Below are 27500 nucleotides of genomic sequence, written 5' to 3' on the forward strand. Positions count from 1 at the left end.
CCCATATAGATAGATAAATAGATCGATAGATCTTTAGATAGATAGATAGATAGATAGATAGATAGATAAATAGATAGATAGACACACACACACACATAATGTTTGTAAAGGTGATCGACATATAATACATACTTTATACTACCACGTTTTCTTTTATAAGCTTACAGACCCCAAGGAGAGAATTCCTATTGTGTTGGGGAAGTTTCTTGTTGAGGTACTCCGTGGTTAAAAAAACCCCAACAGTAAACATATAAAATGAAGTCTGGAAGAACTTCATTTTATAGTTATTTATACCATGTTATATTAATTGCATAATATAATCCACCAGATTTATATGCATGTATATAGTGTGTGTATCATATATGTACACATGTGTGTGTGTGTGTGTGTGTGTGTGTGTAAATGTGTGTGTGTGTGTGGTTGCTGGTGCACTGCTGGAAAGGAAAAAGAAATGTGCAACTATTGCAGAATCTTGTCTGAAATCTGCAGTCAGCTGCACATTCTGTTCATATTTAACGTAGCCAATGTTAATCTTCAAATTATGTAACACTATTACCAGTGGGGTGTAGTAGGAGTTGGTGCGGTGCCGGAGTTGCAGTGCTGGTATGTGGTTGCTGAGTGTATGGTGGCGTCGCAGTGGTGGTGGTGGTGGTGGTTGTGGTGGTGATGGTGGTGGGGTTGGTAGCAGTGTTTGTGGCAGCAATGTTGTTGGTGTTGTTGTTGGTGGTGGTGTGCTCAAGTGGTTGTTGTTGTTTGATTGCTGCGTATGGTACTTGTTGCTTTTGATGATGTTTTGCCCCTTAGATAAGCTCTGATTCAATAGTCACGATCAAAATTGCTCCAGACGTGTCCATTGTATCTGATTTGTTTTTCTTTTCTAAGAGCAGGCAACTCAAGATGGGATTTGAAGGAAATTTACCTGTTGTTTCTAGCAGGTCGAGACACCACGTAGACGCACCTTCGTTGACTTGTATGTGTTGGTGGTGATGGTGGTTGTGGTGACGAAGGTTGTATGGGTATTGTTGTTGGTGGTAGTGGTGCTGGTGGTGGCTGAGGTGATGATAATGGTTTTACTGATGCTGGTGCCGGTGATGATGATCGTGATGGTAATGGTGGGGGTGGTGATAATGGTTGTTCCTGTTCTGGAGCCCTGATCCAGTAAAACTATCATCAAAGAGTATTCCAGCCATGACTACACCGCCTAGTTTTTGTCTTGTTTTGTTTTCAAGCACATTATACCTTGTCTTATGTCATCAACGTGTCCTTTCTTTTTAAAGAGAAGTAGAATGCAGTTTGAGGGACGTTTGACTGCTATTTATAGGATATCGTGTCACAGAACTGTTCGGCAAAAAGAGAGCGATGGAATAAGCACCAGACTGAAAACGAAGGATTCGGGGCGATTTCATAAAAACTAAATACGTCAAGGTAGTGCCCCAGTATGGTAGCAGCGCAATAACTGAAACAAGACTCACAGAGAGAGAACGCTTGTTTTCAAACATCAGCAGTAAGATGAAGTCCATTACAAGATGTATATTCGATATAAATTGGAGAGAAGAAGTAGACAAAACAACAACGATAAGAATAAACAGAAACGTGGTTCGCAGCTGAGCCTCGTTTCTGTTTTATTTAGTAGTTTCCGTTTCTTCAAAGAATGAGAATAAGTAAGACAAAACGTGAGCAAATTTCGGAATAGAATAATAATTCTTAAGAGGAGATAGAAATAAACCCCATCGTTTTCTACGGGTACTACGATAGTAACAGAATATTTCGTTTTGTCACGTACATCGAAGAATGGGAGAGGAGGAGAAAAACTGAGAGCAGTTGAAATTAGTGGGAGAGTAGGAGGGTGAGAGAACAGGACACAAAGAGGGAGAATTGTGGGTAAGAGATAAACGAAAGGTCGAGATAGATAGATAGATAGATAGATAGATAGATAGATAGATAGATAGATAGATAGATAGATAGATAGATAGATAGATAGTCGGTGCGGGAGAGAGGCTGGGTGAGTTGATTACAAAACTTGCTGTGTTATAATAATTCTTTTCCTGTAGAAGCTTTGATGCATAGAAATATCTGTTTGATGGAGATCGTCTGCTTGTGAGGAAACGCTGCAATATCATACGCCATTGTTGTCGGGGGGTTTTTGTTTGTTTTCAACATGAAACAACGCTGGATCAGATGAGGTAGTTAGCGGTTGTTAGCAGAGAGATATTTCAGGATTTGAAGGCGTATAGATAGATAGAGAGATAGATAGATAGATAGATAGATAGATAGATAGATAGATAGATAGATAGATAGATAGATAGACAGATAGATAGATAAATAGATAGATAGATAGATAGATAGAAGGAAAGAGAGTGAAAGAAAGAGAAAGATATGCAGTTGTGTGTGTGTGTGTGTGTGTGTGTGCGCGCGTGTGTGTGCGTGCGAGTGTGTAGAAAGAGAGGGAGAGAGAGAGAGAGAGACGTGAAGAGATAAATCGTTATTAGATAATTGAACACATAAATCTCAAGTGATTCGCTATGGTTTTCTATGGATCATTACTTCTATATACTTACATACATATATACTAATACACACACACACACACACACGCAGCTTATACTTATAAGCTTATTATTCGCGTTTCTTTAATCATACACACACATAGAGAGAGGGAGAGAGAGAGAGAGAGAGACAGAGGGAGAGAGAGAGACAGACAGAGGGAGAGAGAGAGAGAGAGAGAGGCATACCTGAATATATGTTGAAATGAATATGTTGAAATATAACATGCGTGTGTGCGTGTGTGTGTGTGCGCGCGCGCGCGTGCATGAGCACATATATCTATATACATACAGAACAAACACGCTTACATATTTTGACGTGTAAACCACGTTGAAGGCTCGTTGCCTAGCTGATAAAGTTGTCACGACTACCGTGGTGAGTTCGATTTCTGGAGCCGTCAGGACGTTCTGTCTTTGAGCAAGGCATTTCATGTGACATTGCTCCAGTTCGATCAGCTGGAATTGCATCTCAGCCGTGAAATAGAAGCATCTAGATTGCATTTCATCATAGGCCTGTTCCATCAGGTGACCTGGGGCTAAAAACAATAACACTTACATACACGTACACATAAACCACACTGACATTCCGTCGGTTACGACGACGAGGGTTCCAGTTGGTCCGATCAGTGGAACAGACTGCTCATGCAATTAACGTGCAAACGGCTGAGTACTCCACAGACACGCGTATCCTTAATGTTCTCAGGGAGGTTCAGTGTGACACAGAATATGACAAGGCCGGCCCTTTGAATTACAGGTACAACTGATTTTTGCCAGCTGAGAGCACTTTAACAGCGTGAGATAAAGTGTCTTGCTCAAGGACACAACGCACCGCCGGGAATCGAACCCACTGCCTTACTATCATAAGCCGATTATCCTAACCACTAAACCACGCCACACGCAGACAATTCATATACATACCATATACTTCGTTACACGTACATAAATGTATTTATGCACATACAGGAATGCACATACATACACGCATACATTCATATGTATATACTCACATCACTTCAGATACGCGGGGTACCCAAAAGAAACTGGAATTTTGCAATATTATTTTATTCCCTTAGTTTTACAGGTTTACACTTTTATCGCCTTCAAAGTATTCTCCATTTGAAGCTGTGCATCAAGTCCAGACACGTTTTCCACTGTTCGAGGTAGTGATGGAACTCTTGCGAAGTGATGCCTTTTGACGCCTTCCGTCGATTTTTCCTTCGCCTCTTCCACATCTGAAAATTCCAGAACACCAGCTTTCGTCACCTGTGATGACCTTCGAAAAAAGGTCCGGATCAATTCCTAACTCTTCTTTCCGTTCACGACACGCATGCAGTCGTGGACTGCTTTTGATCTTCTGTGTGCAAGCGAGGCACACATTTTGCTGCAATTGTTTTCATTTACAATTCCTCGCTCAAAATTTGTGTCTCTGTTTGTCCCCCCCCCCCCTCTACCACCACTTGACAATGGTGTTGGTGTGTTTACATCCCCGTAACCTAGTGGTTCGGCAATATACATCGATAGAATATGTACCAGGCTAAAAATGAAAGTGCTGGGGTCGATTTATTCGACTAAAACGTCTTCAAGGCGGTGCCCCAGCATGACCACAGTCTAATGACTGGAAAAAGTAATAGATAAAATACACACACGCAGACGCACCACAAATGCATCTACATTCACAGATCTATACTAATATCAGTACATATGCTGTGTACATACATTTCTATACCCTCGCAGACATGGAAACGCCTATAAACACAGCTTTATCTCATAGAATGTTGGTATAAACCGCCTCTCCTTATGAAATGTACTTAAAATTCTTTGCCTGCAGTATGGCAGAATGGCTAAGAAGTTCCCTGCGCTACCATGGTACCACAGGTTTGATTCCAATGCATGGTGGCTTGAGCAAGTGTTATTTTTTTGCTATTTTTCGGGTCGACCCATGTTATGTGAGTGAAACTGGATTGATAGAAACGTTGGGTCCTTCGTACCTGCAATTTAAATGTTTAGCCGTGTCACACACGCTGTCACACTGATTCTGTTTGATAATTACGTTAAGTGTACACGTTTCTAAGGAATACTCAGCCACCATGATGCTACTTCAGGAACAGATAATTCAGCTGACCAAATAGCTGAATCCCCATAACCGAACGATGAAGACCCTCCATACATACATGCAAGCATGTATGTGTGTGTGCGTATGTATGCAAGCATGTATGTGTGCGTGTATGTATGTGTGTATGTTTTCTTCTGTTTTTACTTATCTAAATTCTTCTTCTGCGGAAGACACTAGTTTCTAACAGAGATATAAAAACTCCATTGAGGGAAGTATATAAGGAAAACAATGTCACATTTTAAATTTCAGACAAGTCTTGCATTGTCTAACTGTTCCACTTACAGATGGTATTGTATGTATGTATGTATGTATGTATGTATGTATGTATGTACAGAGCCCCGTTGTCACTAATCGTGTTGACATGATAAAAAGTGTTCCAGCTGTGGTCACCACGTCTCATTATTCAGCCACACAACGTACTCGTATCTGAAACTACATTATCCAATACCTGGTTTAAGATTCAAGGGATGTTTCTTGCTATTTCTTGCATATCGAGCGGAAACATAGAGACTTCTTCAGAAGATCTTCTATTATACATACGAGGGGTGCTGAAAAGTTCCTGGATTTAAGGGTATTGGAAAGGGCCTGATTGGAGGCCCAGCCTCCCGAGTTCTTTTACAGAGCTTAGAAAAACTGAAGGACTGCTGCAATAACTGTATGAATCTGAGAGAGGAATATGTTGTATAAAATCATAATTAACTGATCCTCTTGTATTTTCTTTTACCCAATACCAATAACTTTTCAGCACATACATGCATACATACATACATACATACATACATACATACATACAACCGATGGAAATGTTGGATGAAAAGGTCCGAAGAGAAGGAAGAAAGTTCAAGAAAAGCACGTGTGTGGTTGCATGACTGAAATGATATACGACGAGCCTTGTTCAGTTTTCCTCTAACAAATCCACTCACAAGGTTTTGGTCGGCCCGTGACTATAGTAGAAGACACTTGCCCAAGGTCCCACGCAGTGAGACGGAACCTAGAACGACATGACCGGGAAACAGCTTCTAACCACACTGCCCCACCCACCTGTACCCTTATAAATAGCTTTATTTTGGAAATCAGTTTTCATTTCATCATTTTCTATAAGCACCAAGAAATTTGATGAAAGTTAATAAATTATGATTATTGTATGTATCGTTTGAACGTGGACAAAATGCTTTGCGTCATTTCTTCCGGTTTTACATTCTGAGTTCAAATTCTGCCGAGGAACCCTTTAGGGATCGATAGACTAAGCACCAGTCGAGCACTATGGTCAACGTAATCGATTAGCTCCTTTCCCCCAAAATATCAGACCTTATGCTCTTATTAAAAAATTATTGCATATATGCTTTATTGCCTGACACTACTCATGGTGGCAAAATTTACTTCCAAATTTAGACGGGTAACTTTCTAGTATACATACATACATACATACATACATACATACATACATACATACATACATACATACATACTAGTGAGTGTAGATTTGTTTACAATAAATAGAAGTACAGTAACATTGGCATACAGATTCCAATGTAGACAGATGAAAATAACACTATGTAATAAACCAAGGAAATCTAATTAACAAATTAATTAACTAGTTAATTAAGATTGTGTGTTTAGTGGTGAGAACAATCATTTGCTAAATGAGCTGGATGATTGCCCTCTTGTAGGTCTCCCAGAGGCTGTTTCTCTTTGTTCGATCTTGGATCTTAAGGCTGTATCTTAAAGTCAATTCAGTTATTAATCGATTTGTCATGGTAAGACAGACTCATATCAGTTATAACAGTGATTAGCTAATTGTTCCTTTTTCAATCATCTACAGATATCTTCAGACGTAATTATCGATCCGGCAGTACTACTTTCGCCGGCGGACTGCCGTAGTGCTTGCAGTCTGCTTCGTGAAATAACCTGATCTGGGTTAGAAATAAGGTTGCAGTTTAGGTTAGGGTTTGGACGCCGCTGCACGCCGCTAGTGTAAATGGTCAGCTAGATCGCACGCTAATGTGACACCATTTTCGCTGTATAGAGTGATTGTCACAGACGCCATTTTAACTCTTTCACTGTCGGAGTAATATAATGGCTTTTCTTTCTTTTTCTCTTCTGTTTTGAGTTTACGAGTGTCAGATACAAATCATTAATCATGCTAGTCATATTAAAAAGGCAATGAGCTAGCAGAATCGTTAGCGCGTCGGACAAAATGCTCACTGGCATTTCTTTCGGCTTTTTTACGTTCAGATACCGTTCAAATGCCGCCGAGGTCCACTTCGCTTCTCATTCGTTCGACGTCGATAAAATAAAGAACCAGTTGAGCGCTAAAATTGATGCAATCGACTTCCCCCTCCCCTCAAAATTAGTAAAACGCCATAACATTGTTAATTAAATTAGAAAAATTGGAGAAAATGAGTGGAGTGAAGAAGTGCTTTAATTTTTTTAGCGCATGCGCAGAAAGCATTATTTCTTCCCTCCTCTCTCTCTCTCTCTCTCTCTCTCTCTCTCTCTCTCTCTCAGGAGTCGACGTCTGGGACTATGAAGAAATGTAGCTTCAAAATTGCCTTGATTGTACATACACCAGACTTTTCATGAGGGCTCCAAACCACCATCATCATCATTATCAATATGATCATTATCACCATCATTTTCATCTTATCATCATCATCCCTATCCTCCTCCTCTTCCGCATCATCATCAACATCATCATCATCATCATCGCCACCACCACCACCATCACCTCGATCACTATCATCACCACCATCAACCTCACCACCATCAACCTCATCACCAGCAGCACCACCCTCCAGTAATTTCTTGTCGATCCTCAGGGGTGGACGGCACCCAATTATGACGAATCACCAGAGTAGGATGGAGTGGATCTGACAAAGGTCTAGCTGCTATTTCTAGCAGATCGACTAACCACATTTGAAGCTATCCCGTCAAGTGTTTAATCCTACCGTTAGCTCTCCCGTTATGAGTGTTTAACCCTAAGTTGTCCCTGATCTTGAAGACATTTGATCAAAAGCGTCTCAGTTGTGACCATCCCACCTCAATATTCAACTACGAAGTGTGTTTGAAATTACAGTATCCAATGCCTAGCTAGAGACGTAGAATGTGATTCGAGGGAGTTTTAGCTGCTATTTCTAGAATATTTAACGACCACATCGAGACGCCTTCAGAATTGGCTCTTGTAGGAAGTGGTAAACCGGAAGCAATGTGTGTGTGTGTGAGAATATGTATGTGTGTGTATGCACGCACGCGTGTGTGTATGTACGTATGTGCATGTATATATACGTGTGTTAATATGCGCACGTGAGTATGGATGTGTACGTATGTGTAAGCGTGTGTGTGTGTGTGCACACATGAGCATGTGTGTATATGAATGTGTCTATACTTGTATACCAGTGTGTGTATGTGTATGCGTGTGTATGTATGTATACGTGTATGTATGTATATGTGTACGTGTATGTGTGTGTGTGTATATATGTATATGTATGTATGTATGTACGTGTGTGTGTGTGTGTAATGTCTGGTACGTATGTGTATGCGTGTATATGTGTGTATGTATGTACGCGTATGCGTGTGTATACACGTATGTATGTATGTATGTTGTGTGTGTGTGTGTGTGTGTGTGTGTGTTTGGTGAGAGGAATTGCAGCCAACCAATGCTCCTACATTCCACAGGTAAGACTTGAAGTTTAGGCCGAGGAATGTGGCGCGTATGTGTGTATGTGCAAGCGGAGCGGGTGGCTGGTTCGGCGGCGATGGGCGTAGTGGTTGGATTGCTAATAGTCGATGGTGGTCGTTGCGATGGCGGCGGTGTTGTTGCAGTTGTTACGGTCGTGGTGATGGTGGTGGTGGTGGTGGTGGTGGTGGTTTGGTTATGCTTTGTAGTACGAGGGCAGATATTTTTGAATGGCATTGACGGTGAGGCTGGCGATGGTGTTGAAGCCACATATGATGATGGCGGTATTGGTGGTGGAGGTGATGGCGGTAGTCAAAATGGCTGTTTTTGTTATTGTCGTTGTTGCTGTTGTTCTGGTAATGGTGGTGGTGGTGGTATAGGTGGTGGTGGGGGGTTGATGATTGTTTTCGCAGAGTGCATTGGTGTTTATTGTGGTAGTATGAAAGAAAGAACTTATATATACCAGAGAGAGAGAGAGAGAGAGAGTGAGTGAGAGAGAGAGTGATAAGTAGATAGATAGACAGATACGTAAGTAGATAGTTAGAGGGATAGATATGTAGGTATATATACGCCTAGTTTAGAATAGAGGCAGCTGATGAAGGAATAATTCCAAGTGGCTATTTGTTTTCCTATGTGCTCGTTCCGTTGTCTGTAGTTCATTTTTCTAACGTCCTGTACCCGAATATGCATTTATATACACATGTAGATGTAAGTATGTACATATATGTGTGTATACATGCTTATATATCCTTTGCTGGTGTGTTTATGGTGTGTTTATGGTGTGTTTATGTCCCCGTAACTTAGCGGTTCGGCAAAAGATACCGATAGAATAAGTACTAGGCTTACAAAGAATAAGTCCCGGGGTCGATTTGCTCGACTAAAGGCGGTGCTCCAGCATGGCCGCAGTCAAATGACTGAAACAAATAAAAGAATAAAAGAATAAAAGAATATATATATATATATATATATATATATAAGGAGAGAGAGAGAGAGAGAGAGAGAGAGACAGAGATGTAGTGCTGGAGTAAGGGGGTTCGGACAGCAAAGAAAGTATGAGTGGACGGAGAAAAGTAAAATTACGAGAAGGACGAGGAAAAGGAGGTGGAGGAGAAGGAGGAGGTGGAGTAGAACAAAGAGGATGAGAACGCGGAGGAGGAGAACAAAGGAGGAGGAAGATACTGTGAAACGAAGGTAGGTCATTAAGGGTTAGATAGCATAGGTGTGAGGAGGGAGGGCTTGGTTGATACTGGGACTGATCCTGGAACCAAGTAGTTGCGAAGCAAACTTCTTACCACGCAGCCACGCCGGTGACTATATTCGATGCCTTTGTGACGTCAGCTGGGAGTGAATATCAACTATAGGGCTAGCGGAGGGCTTGTACGGGTTATAAGCCCGGGTTAGGGTTCTAGATAGCAAATAGAAATATTCTAGAGTCCTCACACATCTGATAGAAGCGAAGTGAAAATCGTCGATCAACTGAAATCATCCACGCGATTAATGAACAAAAACTCCATCCAGGAGTAGAAATCTACAAGCAGGGGAGATAAATGCAATGAGGTCATTTTGGACACTATATAGTTGGAGTAGATGGCGGTCTGGTATTTAAAGGCAACTGGGAAATAGAACAGACATGCTTCTGACTTACTGGACTCCCACAGTGAAGTGTATTCTACTCGGTAGGTCTTAGAAGTATTCATTATGCATACATACATACTTCACGCATAGACACACACACTTATATTGATACACACAAATTTATATCTTCTATTCATATACATACACACACATATATATATACATGCATTCATAAACACATATTGTGGTTTGTCATTAATTTCCTTCCTGTCAAGTTTTTTACTTGAAGAAGAACTCTGTCCGAAACGTTGGAATTTCCACTCTATGCGGCAAGTTCACTGATCTCCTTTTTATCGATTTTACTAAAAGCACACATACACACACACACGCACGCACACACACACACACACACACACACACACACACACACACACACACACACACACACACTAGATGTTCGTTCTTCGATCCGTCGATGATCATCTCGTCATGGAGCGGTGTTAAGGTCTTTGGCAAGAAAGGCTCCCTGACTTAGATACTCTCACTCTTTCACCTGCCTTTCTCTCAGCCGCTCTCTCTCTCTTTCTCCCCCCTACTGAACTCCCTAATTTTGCCACAACTCTTCATCTGCAGATTATTTTAAAATCTATGAACCCAAAAACTTAAAACACATCTTTTCCTGCTTTTATCATCTTTATTAAAATGATTCTAATGGCTGATAACGATGTTTTCTGCCTCGATGTTTTCATGTTTCAAACACGCTTAGAGGCAGGTTTTGTCAAATACTTTTTTTATTTTTAATTCACTATAGGAGTGGCTGTGTGATAAGTACCTTGCTTACCAACCACATGGTTCTGGGTTCAGTCCCATTGCGTGACACCTTGGGCAAGTGTCTTCTACTATAGCCTCGGGCCTACCAAAGCCTTGTGAGTGAATTTGGTAGATGGAAACTGAAAGAAGCCCGTCGTATATATGTATCTATGCGTGTGTATATGTTTGTGTGTCTGTGTTTGTCCCCCCGCCATCGTTTGACAACCGATGGTGGTGTGTTTACGTCCCCGTAACTTAGCGGTTCGGCAAAAGCGACCGATAGAATAAGTACTAGGCTTACAAAGAATAAGTCCTGGGATTGATTTGCGCGACTAAAGGCGGTGCTCCAGCATGGCCACAGTCAAATGACTGAATCAAGTAAAAGAGTAAAGAGAGTATATTACATATTATAGACACTACCTTAAATTATTTTTCTTATTTAGCCCGTGGTCTTATATACCTATTTGCCAAGTCTTATTCAGCAAACTCACATCAGGGAAAAGACTACGAGGTTGCCCTCTTCGAAGATACAAGGACCAACCCCAAACAACACTGAAAGCTACTGGACTTGAGCCTAAATCGTTTGAAACACAAGCCCGAGACCGTGCCGAGTGGCGGTGTTCCATCACCATTGGAACCAAAACCTTCGAAGCCACCAGAAGAGAAAAGGAAGAAATCAAACGACAGGAGAGAAAGGGTCGACAAAATCAACCTTGTCCTCCACCAAGATTACCATACAGTCAATGCCGTCGACTCTTCTAGGCAAGAATTTGTCTACAGAGCCATCAACGCCATCAACGCCATAATGGAAGTGTTCAGCAAAGAGGAGACTAAATTTTCAGATACGACAGAAAAGAGACAATGACGACGACGACGACGAGAATATCTATGTATCAGCGTGCGTGGCCTAGAGGCTAGGCTGTGGCACTCACCTTCTTTGCGACTGTGGTTTCGATTCCCGCATCAAGCAGTTCGTTGTGTTCTTCAACAAAACATTTAATTTCACGCTGCTCTCCTTCACTCGGCCGTAAATGTGTTAAACCTGCGATGGACTGGCGTCCCGTTCAGGGGTGGGGGTGGGTGGTTGTAACCTCTGTTACTTATAACCCATGGAAACCGGGTAACTGACCCAATGAATCCTAGAACTCGAGACAGTACTTACTTTTTATGAGGAAACCTATGATCAAAGATGTTCCGCCCGTGACCAGTCCATCTAAAAAAAATAAATTTTTAATCGTTTTATATTACATGTTTAAGATACTGTCGGATGAGAGTAAGTTATTTTATCTCATTTAGCCCGTGGTCTAGGAGACCTATGATCAAAGGCGTTCCAGCCGCGACTTCTACGTCTTAATTGTTTTAGACACTACCGGATGTTACTTTTCGTAATTTAACCGGAAGTTATTCTACTTATATAGCCCATGTTCTCGGCCTGTTCAAAGAGACCTAATGATTAAAGGCGTTCTATCCGTGACAACTCCATCTAAGTCTTCTTATATATGAATATGCCATTAGAAATACATTCCTTAACACCACCCACTGCTCTTCTCAGGATGCTGTCATGTGAGAAAAATTTGGCTGCTATTTCAGGCTGCTCGAGCGACCACATAGAGGCTCTCAGGTATGCAAGCGGTGAGGGAAAGGGGGAAGAGGAGCAGTGGGATTGAGTAATGGTGTTGGCGGTGGTGTATTGGAAGGGGTGAAGACGATCATGGTGGTAAGGAATGTGGTGGTTGTAATGGTGGTGGTGGTGGTGGTGGTACACATAGTGGTGGAAGTGATGTTGTGGTGTTTGTGATGGTGGTGGTGTTGATAACGATCGTAGTGATGATGATGAGGAAGGTGGTAGTGGTATAGGAATGGAGGTGGTGGTGTTGCTGTTGTGGTGGTGGTGGTGGTGGTGGAAATGACGAAAATGATGGTTGGTGATGATGATGGTAGTGGTGGTCGTGATGGTGATGGTGATAGTGGGGGGGGGGAGTAGTGTTGGTCATGGTATTAGTGGAGATGGTGGTGCTAATGATGGTGATGGTGATAGTAGTGGTGGTGGTGTTGGTTGGTCAGTGGCCATAACCCACCAGAGGTAAGACTGAAATCCTGGTGGTGTTGGGTTATATTGATGTTTGGGGAAATATCAGTGGGTGGAGTTTCCAGTGGTGGTCATGAATGGGACGATGTAGGGCAATGGGATTGGTTGCGTCGTTAGCATAAGATGATAAACTAAACTGGCAAAAACTGGAACAGGAAGTAAACGAACGGATATATATATATATACACACACACACACACACACACACACACACACACACACACACACACACACACACACACACACACGCATATATATATGTACATATATATGTATATATATATATATGTATTTTTGTATATATACATATATATATATATATGTATATATGTATATATATATATATATATATATGTATATCTATATATACATATGTGTATATATATGCGTGTGTGTATGCATATATACATATATATATATATATATTCATATACACACATGTATATAGATAGACAGATAGACACATACATACATATATACATATATATATATATATATATATATATATATATATATATATATATATATATATATATATATATATATATATATATATATATACATTAGGCGCAGGCGTGGCTGTGTTAAGAGGTTTGGTTCCCAACTACAGGATGTTGGGTTCAGTCCCACTGCATGGCACCTTGCGCAATTGTCTTCCCATATAGCCTCGAACCGTCCCAAGCGTTGTAAGTGGATTTGGTAGACAGAAACCAAAAAGAAAACGTCGTTTATATATATATATATATATATATATATATATATATATATATATATATATATATATATATATATATATATATATATATATTATGTGTGTATGCATGTATGTGTGTGTGTGTCTTTGTGTCTCTGTCCCCTCCCCCACCGCTTTACAACGAGTGTTGATGTGTTTATGTCCCTGTAACCTAGTAGTTCGGCAACAGACATCGATAGAATAAGTACCAGGCTTAAGAAAAAATAAGTACTGGGGTTGATTCACTTGACTAAATTCCGTCAAGGCGGTGCCACAGCATGGCCGCAGTCTAATGACTAAAACAAGCAAAAGATGAAAGGTAATATTCTTTATTCTTTTATTTATTTGTCATTTGACTGCGGCCATGCTGGAGCAGCGCCTTTAGTCGAACAAATCGACCCCAGGACTTGTTCTTTGTAAGCCTAGTACTTATTCTATAGGTCCCTTTTGCCGAACCGCTAGGTTACGGGGATGTAAACACACCAACATCGGTTGTTAAGCGATGGTGGTGGGGACAGAGAGCGTAGGCTCGAAACGTAAAGGACCTTCTCACTTCTTGAGCGTTAAACTAATACATTTGTTTCTTTACACACCTGTCTTCGTATTTTTTTTTTTTATAAATTCCAACTATATATATATATATATATATATATATATATATATATATATATATATATATATATTTGAAGATAAGCAACAAAAATTCAATAGGTTATAGCAGTACATTTAAGTACCACATTTAATCTTTTGATTAAATCTATATTATATATATATATATATATATATATATATATATATATATATATATATATATATATATATATATATATATATGACGGGCTTGTTTCCACTCACAAGGCTTTGGTCAGCCCGAGGCTACAGTAGGAGGCACTTGCCCACGGTGCCACGCACTCAATGAAGTGTGGTGGGAGTTCAAATTCCGCCGAGGTCGACTCTGGCTTTCATTCTTTCGGTGCCGATAAAATAAGTATCAGTTAGACACTGAGGTCGATCTAATCGACTTCACCCTCCCCCGAAATTGCTGGCCTCGTGCCAAAATTTGAAATTAATCATTATTGAAATTACATAAATTAGCAGGAAATTTCAATGAAAGGTTTTATTAAATAAAGTTAAACCAGAAAGTTAAGATCATAGAACCAGGGTCAGTTTCAGGCGGGTTAGTATCAAAGAGTAATATCTTTGAAAAGCCCCACCACCACTACCTTCACCACCACCACCACCACTACCATCACCACCACCACCACCACCACCACCACCACCACAAACACCTGTTTTTCGTTAGTTGTTGAGGGTGAACAAACAAGATATATGTCATTAAACGGGTGGGGTAGGGGATAAATATTCATTAATGTTGCGGAAAAAGGAAACATAATATTGGTTATTGAAGAAGAAAAAAACATTTAAAAAGACTGTGATTGGTACATTCGTAGGGTTGTATTTGTCCCAAATCTCTGCTTTATGAGTTCGGACTCCAGGATGGTCAACTATGTTTTTCACCCTTTCGGAGTCGATGATGATGATAATAATAATAATAATAATAATAATAATAATAATAATGATAATAATAATAATAAGGCAGTGACTCTCATGGCTTCTGATCTTAATTGATTGGAAGTGTTATCATGTACATTATTTTGTCTTGGTATAAAAAGATGGGCTACAGTAAATATTCTGCTTAATACCACAGATTTGCTTGTCAATTGTTTGACCTTAACCAGTTGAGCATGTCCCTTGGTGACTGACGATATGTGCATCTCTGATCATGAGCAGAAGTAGCGGGGGAGCCATGTGTTGAGTGGAATTCTTTGGGGTTTGAATAATTCACCTTTGGAAACATGGGTGTTTCATTCAACACTCTTAAACAATTTTTATTCAGGGACCTTTTGAGTGGGATGGGCTACTCAGCCTAGAGAAGATTCTAACTGGGCCCCACCTGCGAGATCATGTGCTGTTTATCTTGATATGAGATCATCATGTCACGCACATATGGTTGTGATGCATGTGCCTGGTGTACCCTTATCAGACGGGTAGTCATGATGGGCACACTTTACCCCAGTGTCACTTTGATGGCATGCACGGGTCTCTCACTCAATGATGATGATGATGATGATGATCGTAATCATCATCATCATCATCATCATCATCATCATCATCATCATCATCGTAAACTGCAAGAAATTGTTTTAATTGACACACCACATATTGTGAAGGGTAATGTCGCTGTGAGAATGATAATCTTCCATGTAAATACTTCTCTTTCCTTTTACATAACTATATTTGATTTTGTATATAAACAATCTGGTGTGTTTATTTTAATGACCTATCAATGTATCCTGTGAGTTTCTTTGTCCTAGGTGTCGGGAAGACACTCGGCAAGAAATAGAAACAAAATTGATGGAAGAAAATCTGCGAATAATTATGATCCTTTCTACTACAGGCACAAGGAGAAATGGGGATGGTGAACGGGTAAAAGAGGGAATACGGAAAAATATATTGGGTTCACAAATGATATAACTAAACAATTATATATATATATATATATATATATATATATATATATATATATATATATATATATATATATATATATATATATATATATACATATACATATATATATATATATATATATATATATATATATATATATATATATATATATATATATATATATATATATGCATATATTTATATATTATTTATATTATATATATGTATATTTATGTATATGTGTGTGTGTGGGTATATATATATATATATATATATATATATATATATATATATATATACATATATATATATGCGATGATTTGAAAAGCGGTGACGAGTGACAATTTTGTAAATAATAATAATAATAATAGCTTATAAGCTTAAAGCTTATAAGCGATCCAATTTAATACACATATCCAAAGAGCTACTAATAGTTTCAGTATGTATATTAAATTAGTATATATTTCTCACTAGATGGAGTACTTTTTTGTTGATTCTACCTGTATTGGATAATAGAAACACAGGGTATATTAGGTCTACGCTCAGGAAAAATTAGAGGTCTTTTACATTTCGAGCATGTGCTCTTCTGCAGAAAAAATAGACAAGGAAAGAGAAAAAAAATGAAGCAGAAAACAGAACATGTCTCAATTAGACAGTCACTGCATGCTGTGACATACATACGCTGAACTATTGAGAAATCTACAGTTATACTACCCATATTACAAGTTCAGGCTTATACCTGTAATTACTGGGGCGCTAGGATATGTAACACACTGGTTAAGTACCAATCTTGAGGAATTAGGCTTCTCAAAACCAGAAAGGAGAAAAGTATTTCGAAGACTACTGATCCAAGCCATTACTGGTCTTGTAGAAATTTGTAAAACCTTCCAGAAGTTTAACAGTTAATTTTTATTTTGAGCATGTCGAGATATGCAACTATATGCATGAAACAAATACATAAAACAAAACGTACAAATACTGCGATATTTTTTTTCTAGGAGGACAAAGTGTGCTTTGAGGAAATTTAGCTGTTTTTTGTAGCAGCTTGAACGACCACAGAGACGTTCTTTGCATACATTTGAGAAAAATATTTTCGGTGTTTTAGAGAGATGTAGGAACACTGTCATTTCCGGGACAAACGAAACTTTTACTCATAAGATGAACCAGGTAGTTTATGGAAATTTGCATTGACACACACACTCACTTTCTCTCTCTCTTTCTCTCTCACACACACACACACATCCCGCATCTTCATGTGTGTATGTGTATTCATGTGTGTATATGTATGTATGTGTGTGTGTGTGAGAGAGAGAGAGTATGTATGTACACACAGACATATACATATATCTTTTATCTCTTATCTTTTACTTGTTTCAGTCATTGGACTGCGGTCATACTGGGGCACCACTTTGAAGAATTTTTAGTTGAATGAATCGACCCCAGTATTTTTAACCAGGTACTTATTCTATCGGTCTTATTGGCCGAACCGCTAAGTTATGGGGACCGTAAATGTACCGACACCAGTCGTCAAGCTGTGGTCACACACACACACACACACACACCATATATATATATATATATATATATATATATATATATATATATATATACACACACGACAGGCTTCTTTACAGTTTCCGTCTACCAAATCCACTCTCAATCAACACTCGAAAACGAATCACTGCAAAATTTGTTAGAAACATGCGTTTTAAGAGAATGCATATTCTTAAAATCTCCCTATTGCGCTGAATACTAGGTTTCGGGTATCATGGATTGTGTGTGTGTTGGAGTATATGATCTTCTTCCTTGTCAGATATTAATTGATGTGTGTCTGTTTATAGTGGTGACAATCGATCTTCAGAAAGAACCAAAAATGCTATATCGAAGTTGTACTTGTCTCGCAAATAAATTAATCTAAAAACCGTGAGTTGAAACTTAAAGCAATTCTAGCGTGGAAGACTGAATTTAAACCAGTGGAACTGTGTCAGTGACCAGGTCGCAGACCATGCGACAGAAATTTTATTACCACCAGGTAATGAATTGTGAACTATTTAACTGCGAAATTAAATTTGATGGTATTCCAGTAATGATGTTAAATATCTCACCCAAAGAGTTGGTATTATCTGCAAATCATGTTGCTTCACTAAACTTGACATATCATAGGCGCAAGTAAGAATCTTGCTTACCAAAAACATGGTGCCGGGTTTACTCTCTCTGTGGTCGACCAAAGCATTGTGAGTGGATTTCGTAGACAGAAATTGAAAGAAGCCCGACGTGTATATATATATATATATATATATATATATATCATCATAAATATACAGGGATTCGCATTGAGTTGCTTCTCCAGCATACTGAAAATTTAGAAATAGCAGTCAAAGAACTACTGATTCTAAACTACAAATTTTTCTCTAAATGGATGGCGATATTTATGGCACACATAGAACAAAAAACCGGAGGGGAAAGCATAAACAAAACAAGTCTTTAGTTAATCGGATACGATCGTTTCATGGTTAAGAGAATGAAAAATCCCTGTTCCAAATCATCAGTCCGATTCCCTGCCCTTATTCTTGTATATATATATATATATATATATATATATATATATATATATATATATATATATATATATATATATATATATGTATATATATATATATGTATGTATGTATGGATGGATGGATGGATGAATGGATGAATGTATGTATGGATGGATGGATGGATATATTTATGTGTGTATATCTTTGTGTCTGTGCTTATTCTCCGCTCGCTACCGCTTGACAATCAGCGCTGGTGTTCTTACATCGCCATAACTTAGCGGTTCAGCAAAATAAGCATAGCATTTATATATATATATATATATATATATATATATATATATATATATATATATATATATATATATATATATATATATATATATATCAATAGACACGTGCATGCACGACTGGTTTCTTTCAGTTTCCGTCTCCCAAATCCACTCGCAAGGCTTTGGTCGACCGGAGGTTATAATAGAAGACACTTGCTCCAAGTGCAATGCAATGGGACTGAACCTAAGACCACATGGTTGGGGAGCCAAGTACTTAAGCAAACAACCACGCCCGCGCAAATTATTATTATTATTATTATTATTATTATTATTATTATTATTATTATTATTATTATTGGTGCACTATAAACTACAGTGTTAATGATAAATATTAGTAATACAAATACTTTATTAATATTAATAACATAGTATTAATTAATAATATTAGTATTTTGACTTTTATATTATTGGGCGATGGTTTTGATGTACGTAAGTACACGAAAACTATATAACAACCAATTATACATCTGCGTGCGTGCGCGCGCGCATGTGTGTCTGTGATTGTACACATATGTAGATGAGCATATATGTATATACATACACACACACACATGTATATATATATATATATATATATATATATATATATATATATATATATATACATATATACATACATATGTATTATATATATATATGCATGCATGTATTTATGTAAGTATGTATGTATGTATGCATGTATGTATGTATGTATGCATGTATGTATGTATGTATGTATGTATGCATGTATGTATGTATGTATGTATGTATGCATGTATGTATGTATGTATGTATGAATGTATGTGTAAACACTTATAAACAGGCGCTCACGTACACACGCGTAATTATATTTTGTGTACAGTGTTGCACTGCAGGAGATTTCCTTCATCAGCTGTCGGCTGGAAATCACAATAATTTTGGCACCTTCCGGTAGCATCACGCCCCCCTCCCCCCCGCTTGGCGGCCCCCGATGAGCAGCTTTAATGCTACCAAAGGAATACCTAGTTTCTTTCGACCCACATTCTAACATACTTTACCGCCCACTGTTAGCCATGCAGCCGCATCAGCAACGCGAACCATATATGTGTGTGTGTGTATGTATATGTGTAAATATGTGTGTGTGTGTATATATATATATATATATATATATATATATATATATATATATATGTATATATATATTGTGTGTGTGTTTCTTTCATCTTTTGCTTGTTTCATTCATTAGACTGCGGCTATGGTCGAGTATGGCCCAACGACTCCGCCCCAATTCGTTTATTTAAGCCCATTATTTATTCTATCGTTCTCTTATTGGCGACCCACTATGTTACGGGGAAGTAGACAAACTAACACCAGTTGTCAAGCGGTAGTTGGGTGCAAAGACACACACGAAAAAAAACACATGCACACATAAACACGCACACACACACACACACACACACACACACACACACACACACACACACACACATACATACACACGCATGCGCACTATACGGGCATCTTTCAGTTTCCACCTACGGAATCCTCTCACAAAACTTTGATTGGCCCACTCCCTGTGCCACGCTGAATCTTCCTGAGAACTACGGAAGGGTACGCGTGTCTGTGGAGTGCTCAACCATTTGCACGTTAATTTCACGAGCAGGCTGTTCCATTGATCGGATCAACTGGAACACACGTCGGCGAAACCGACGGAGTGCCACGATATATATATATATATATATATATATATATATATATATATATATATATATATATATATATAGTTCAAAAAAACAATAACAAAAAAACAAAAAAACAACAAAGTGAGGACGTGATATGGATAGTATTATTGGACATATATATATATATTGATTATTGTGTCCGGGGAGAGTCATTCTCTTTTAGCGCCTTCTTAATTAACACACTCACCGGTTTGATTTACACTCATTTATTTATTTACTTATTTATCTATTTTAGAAAAGATAAATGAACAAATGAGTGGAAATCGAACGGTGTGTGTGTTAAGTAATAGGGCACTAAAAGCGAATGACTCTCCCCAGACACAATGAAATATGTTTCAACATTTGCTCATACATTCATGTGTGCATGCACACATACCCACATACACACACACACACATATGGCAAGAGCCGTTTTAGCGATGCGTCCTGCCCAGCTCTTCGAAACGCCGGTGTTAAAACGGGGGTAGCTGATGAAGAAGAATGTTCTCTATGTGGCTTGTGTGTTTTCTCGTCTACGTTTTGTTTGCAATGTCCTGTACCCAGATATGCACCTATACATACAGTTGGATGTCGGTATGCACATACCTGTACGTATATATGCATATACTCATTTACTATTTGTTTTTACATACATACATACACACATATACATACATACATACATACATGCATACAAGCATACATACATTCATACATACACTAATATAGACATCACTTCGTTCACACACACACACACACACACAAATATCGTTAATTAAACACAGCAATCACCACTGCATTATCGAGTAGGAAATGAGAAATAGGGGAGGAGGAGGGGAGGAGGAGGAGGAGGGGAGGAGGAGGAGGAGGAGGAGAAACCTGAGATGAAAGAACAATAAATAGGAGGGGAGGAGGAGATAGAAGAAGAGAAGAATGGAAAAGAAGAAGGAATAATGCGAGGTAGTGAGGTGTGTTCTGCCAAAAGGAATTAGACGGATAGATTGACAGACAGGTAACAAACAGGTAGGTAGGCACGAGACTTAGCGGTTAGGGTATTCGGATCCAGATCGTAGGGTCGTTAGTTCAAATCCAGGCAGTGGGTTGCGTCTTTCAGCAAGACATTTAATTTCGCGTTGTTCCAGTCAACCCAGCTGGCAAGAAATGAGTAGGACCTGTAATTCAGGGGGGGGGGCATCCTTGTCACATTCTCTGTCACGTTGAATCTCCCTGAGAAATACGTTATGATTACACAAGTCTGTGGGGTGCTCAGCCACTTGCACATTAATTTCATGAACAGGGTCTTCCATTAATCGGATCAACTGGAACCCTCGTCTTCGTAAGCGACGGAGTACTAGTTATATATGTATATATATATATATATATATATATATATATATATATATATATATATATATATGTGTGTGTGTGTGTGTGTGTGTATGTGTGTGCGCGCGCGTGTGTGTATGGATATATATATATATATATATATATATATCTTTTACTCTTTTACTTATTTCAATCATTTGACTGCGGCCATGCTGGAGCACCACCTTTATAGTTGAGCAAATTGACCCCAGAGCTTATTCTTTGTAAGCCTAGTACTAATTCTATCGAACTCTTTTGCCTAACCGCTAAGTTACGGGGACGCAAACAGACCAGCATCGGTTGTCAAACGATGCTGGGGTGGGGGGGGGGGGACACAGACACACAAACATATACACACACCTACATACATACATATATATATGACCAGAGGCGATCCAACTGTGACTCTCACGTCATTTAGCAGTAGGAAAAATGCCTTGCGATATTTGTTCCGTCTCTCTGCGTTCTGAGTCCCATTCCGGCCAAGGGACCACCAAATAAAGTAACAGCACTAGAACTGACGAAAAAGCGCTGTCTGTCTCCTTCATACAGTCCCTACCTAAATATTTCCCTGGGTCAAGAGTGAAAGGTCTCTCTGTAGCTATTGGTGACAACAAGTGCACCTCGAACGGCAGAAGCAGACTGAATGTTGATACCAAATCCTCCTCAATGGTCAGTGATATGCACCTCTGTTGCAGCTACATGAAGAATATATAACTAGATCATTTGATAATATATATATGATAATAATAATATAGCACGAGAATGGAAGTCAACAGGCTTTAATGGTAAATCAAGACTCTCGTTTCTGGGACCAACATCAGCTTTAAGTTACCGGATCCATATTCATAGTGTTATGTAAAAATACTCTTAATAATTACTATGTATTTGAATATTATTTAACAACAGCTGCCTGTGGGTGCTTCAAAGCACATGACATCTTAAACGCGCGTTACGAGGGGTTTTTTTACCCAACATACACACGGAAGTAGAATAAAACAAAGCTTTTTTTTTAAATATAAAACATTATAAATTACAGCTTATACTGGTTTCAAATATTGGCACAAGGCCAATAATTTTTAGGGGGTGACCCCCTACATTGACCTCTCGAAAGGATGAAAAGTAAAGTCAACCTCGACGGAATTTGAACTCAAAACGTAAGGACGGATGAAATACCTCCAAGAATTTTGCTCGGCGTGCTAACAATTCTGCTATAATAATGACTTATGTTAACTCTTCTGTTTCATTTTACTCTTGGCTATACATTCTGTAAATTATTCAAATGTATGCAAATACGAAACGGAAATCAGAAAATAAATTATGTATAATACACCATCAGGATTTGGATATACAATCATATATATAGTGTTTTAAACATCGGTTAACTGTTACGTTATTTCGTTCAAAATAGCAATTCATCAACACACACACACTTTTTTTTATATTTATAGACCAAGAGTCGCGTCCATTTTGGATGGAACTAAGTAATCTCATGTCCCATCCAAAACCGACGCGACTGCTAACATCCTGAATTGGAAAGCTTGAACAATTGTGAAGTTTCTTGCGAATGAAACCACTGGTGACCTTGTTAATTCACAAATATTTATCCCCCAAAGGCAGTGTTGAGCATTCATTCTCATTCTTCGACAATATAGTATATATGTGCCTCTCTATCTCCTCCTTCTTCTCTCTCGCACTCCCTCTCACTCTCTTTGTCTTCTCTCACTTTACCTCTCCCCGCTCTCTCGTCCTCTAACCAGAACACTATCTTCTTGCTTAATTTTGCTATTTATTGCGAGTTTTGTTTTAGATTATCTTTAAATTCAGTGTTCCTCAAAGATTGTGTGTATACGAGGGGTTGATGAAAAGTCCCTGACTTTGGGTAAAAGAAAATACAGAAGGATCAATTAATTATGATTTTATTCAACATATTCCTGTCTCAGATTCGCACACTTATTGCAGTGGTCCTTCAGTTTTTCTAAGCCTTGTAAAAGAACTCAGAAGTTGGGCCTCCAACCAGGCGTTCCACGACAGCCTTAAAGCCTTCAGCACCTACCCGTATATATGTTTGTGCGTGCGCAGTGCGTGTTTCTATGTAATACAAATAATATATGAGTATATGCATATATACGTACATGTATGTACATACCTACATCTACATGTATATATAGATGCATATCTGGGTACAGGACGTTGCAAAAAAAAGAACGTGGACAAAATAATAAACGGAGTATAGAAAACACACAGACCACATAGAGAACATTTCCTTCATCAGCTGCCACCATTCTAAAACTAAGCGTTTCGAAGAGTTAGGGCAGGACGCATTGTTAGAATGGCTCTTCCCACGGACCACAAATTAAATTTGTAACGTGGAGGAATGTAGTGGCGAACAGAAAACAAGACAGCAAAACGAAACAGTGAAAATAAACAAAAAAGGCTTGACAGGCTTTACTGCTGGGTGATAAGGGTCGAGCCTCACTGAACGACGAGGTGGGGCTGTGAAGGTGCAAAACTGTGTGCGGGGGCGAGGTGGGTGGAGACAGTCAAGTAGCAATTTAAATGTGTGTTTCTTAAAAAAACTTCTAAATCAAAATTATGGCAAAGAATGAAGAATTATGCGGAAGTAAACTTCGGTTTGTTTTCTCATTAACAAAGATAGTGGGGGGGGGGGGGGGAAGAAGTTTCGTTAATAAATCTGGTGGTGGTGGTAATGGTGATGTTGGGGATGGTGGTTGTGGAGTTTCTGGTATTTCTCAGTCTGAGAATCACTGCTTTAAATAAACCACACTGGTTGGTTCAAAACCAACATTTGTGATGAAGGGGAGAATATTTTCTTTCCTTCCTCCTTCCTGTATTCCTCTCTGTCTTCCATACCTTCCCCTCTTTTCTCCCTTCCTCACTTCCTTTCTTCCTTCCTTCCTTCCTTCCTATTATTTGTTTTCTCTCATCATTCCTTCTTCCTTCTTCGTTTCTTCTTTTTCTTTTCATCTCATTTTTCTCTTACTGTCTTCTGATTTCCGTTCTTTTTTCTTTTTTCTATTATTATTTTTTTGTGTGTGTGTTTCTTTCTCATTCTCAAACATCCTTTTCCTTTAACCGCCCACAGTAAGGTGAGAGTTAAAGAAGATTTGGTTACTATTTTTAGCATTTCCACCACCAACGTACAATGCCCATACTTCGCTTGCATTGAAGAAAGCATAAATGCTTCAGGTTTTAAATATTGCACTCAATCGCAGCATTTCTTTGTTGCATTCGGTGCAACAGAGAAATGCAAAGAGAAAATGAGATTATTATACTTTCGTAATAGCAACTTACATAATCTGCATTCACAAAGTGCAAATGTCAGCTGTTTTAACCAAGGTGCAACTGGGATTATAACCGGATATAGTACGTGCAGTTGTCACACACACATGCACACACAATATGTGGATGCGCAGGCGTGGGTGTGTGGTAAGAAATTTGCTTCCCAATTCCATGGTTCTGGTTCAGTCCCACTGCATGGCACCTTGGGGAAGTGTCTTCTACTATAGCATCGAACCAACCGAAACCTTGGGAGTGGATTAGGCAGACGGACACTGAGAGAAGCCCAAATTCTCACTATATATGTATGTGTGTGTTTCTTAGTGTCTGTGTTTGTTCCCCGTCATCGCTTGACAACCGGTGTTGGTATGTTTACGTCCCCGTAACTTAGCGGTTCAGCAAAGAGACCGATAGAATAAGTACTAGGCTTAAAAATAAGTACTGGGGTTGATACATTCGACTAAGAATTCTTCAAGGTGATGCCCCAGCATGGCCGCAGTCAAATAACTGAAACAAGTAAAATAATATATATATATATATACACACGTATATATATGATATATGTCTTTTTTTCCATCTTTTACATGTTTCAGCCATTAGACTGCGGCAATGCTGGGGCATCGCCTTGAAGAATTCTTAGTCGTATGTATCGACCCAGTATTTATATTTTTCTAAGCTTCGTATTTATTCTATCGGTACAGTTGTAAACTCCGAGTTTAATGATATGTTGCCGCTTTTCCAAATTGCATTTCTCGTTTAAATGACATTTCCATTAATCTGAAAAGATATCAGTTTAGTCTACCGTATCAGGATGCTATATTTTGGAGAATTCCACACCCTAACAGAAGACTAACTCAACTCAAAGATATTGAAGTTATTGGCAGAGGTACACAACATAACAACTGAGAATCTAGAAGTTACGGGGTAGAGAGAGACTGGAGGAATAGAGATTCCTAGCGCGGTTTTGTGAAATGCATCTCAACTGCGACCGCTTAAAGAAGATATATATTTATATATATCGTCGTAAAAGAGAAGCTGTCCTCCTGTGACAAACACAGCATTTATTAGCATATTTGCATTCGATTCTGCCGGATCGTATTAAGAATAATTATGCTAGTTTCGCATTTTGCTGTTCACTGTGCATATAACGATTTATTACACACACACACACACACACACACACACACACACACACACACACACACACACACACACACACACACACACACACATAATGTTTGTGTGCGAACTTTTGCAAGAGAAAGGTTGATTAGTGACTTCGAAGTTTCAGCTTAGTCGCCATCTTGTTTTTCGAGAGACATATCAACATGTAATATGTAGGGTCCTTTTTATATGATGTTAGAATGTACTTTGAGGGATATATTGGTGCTTTAGCTGCTGTTTCTAACTAGGTGAGTGAGCATGGAAAAGCTCTTTAAATAACTTGATTGTAATATCATGTCCACCAGTCCACAAATGGCTAACATAGCGAATAACAGCATAAGGTTTGTGAGTGTGTGTGTGTGTGTGTGTGTGTGTGTGTGTGTTAATTCCAGGAATAACCAGTTAAAAAAGAAACTAAGTTCTACAGCTTAGAGTAAAATATTCAAAGTCTGAGAGAATATATATATTTAATCCACGACGGTTAGTCCGACAAAATATAATCTGTTTTGCCTATGGCTCATAGGAAGTTCCTAAACACATATATGCGTGCGCATGCACATGCACACACAGAGACATACACACAGATACACACACAGATACACATATATATATATATATATGTGTGTGTGTGAGAGAGAGAGAGAGAGAGAGAGATACTCCTATCTACATCTTTATAACAAAAAAAAATCGATTTGTCGTTGTCGTCGTGGCAGTAGTGGTAATGAAAACAAACTTAGACGTCGTACGTGAGGGTGAATGAATGCGCAAAGAAAGAAAGAAAGAAAGAAAGGAAGAAAGAAAGAAAAAAAGAAAGAGAAAGATTATGGAATAAGGAAAGACTGAAAGAAAGACGAAATGAAAGAGAGATATCAGACGGAAGGAAGGATAGAGATAATGAAGAAAAGAAAAAAAGTATAGAATACAAGTTGTTCAGGTTATCTCTACAGATTTATGGTCAGCACTGATTTGTTACGACGCATTTAAGCATTGAGTTCGTGGATGGTCGATGGGTTGGATGTGGTACTGAGGAAGGAACGATAGCTCCTGAAATATGGCATTACCTATTTTTCCAT

The 27500-nt window shown here is 38.8% G+C and overlaps 1 protein-coding gene across 2 annotated transcripts in view; it reads right to left on the bottom strand.

The window, feature by feature from the left end:
* Positions 1–27500, bottom strand: part of LOC106874725 (protein decapentaplegic) — a 162699-nt gene that overhangs the window by 46354 nt on the left and 88845 nt on the right. The window contains exon 2 of one of the 2 annotated variants that reach the window (XM_052975945.2): positions 11880–11930. The exons of the other annotated variant lie outside the window; for it this stretch is intronic. Coding sequence (XP_052831905.2) covers positions 11880–11930 — 51 coding nt within the window. The remainder of the gene's footprint in view (positions 1–11879; positions 11931–27500) is intronic. 2 annotated transcript variants of the gene reach the window in all.

The sequence above is a fragment of the Octopus bimaculoides genome, chromosome 23 (assembly GCF_046866305.1).
Source record: "Octopus bimaculoides isolate indiv1 chromosome 23, ASM4686630v1, whole genome shotgun sequence".
NCBI classification, from domain to species: Eukaryota; Metazoa; Mollusca; class Cephalopoda; order Octopoda; family Octopodidae; genus Octopus; species Octopus bimaculoides.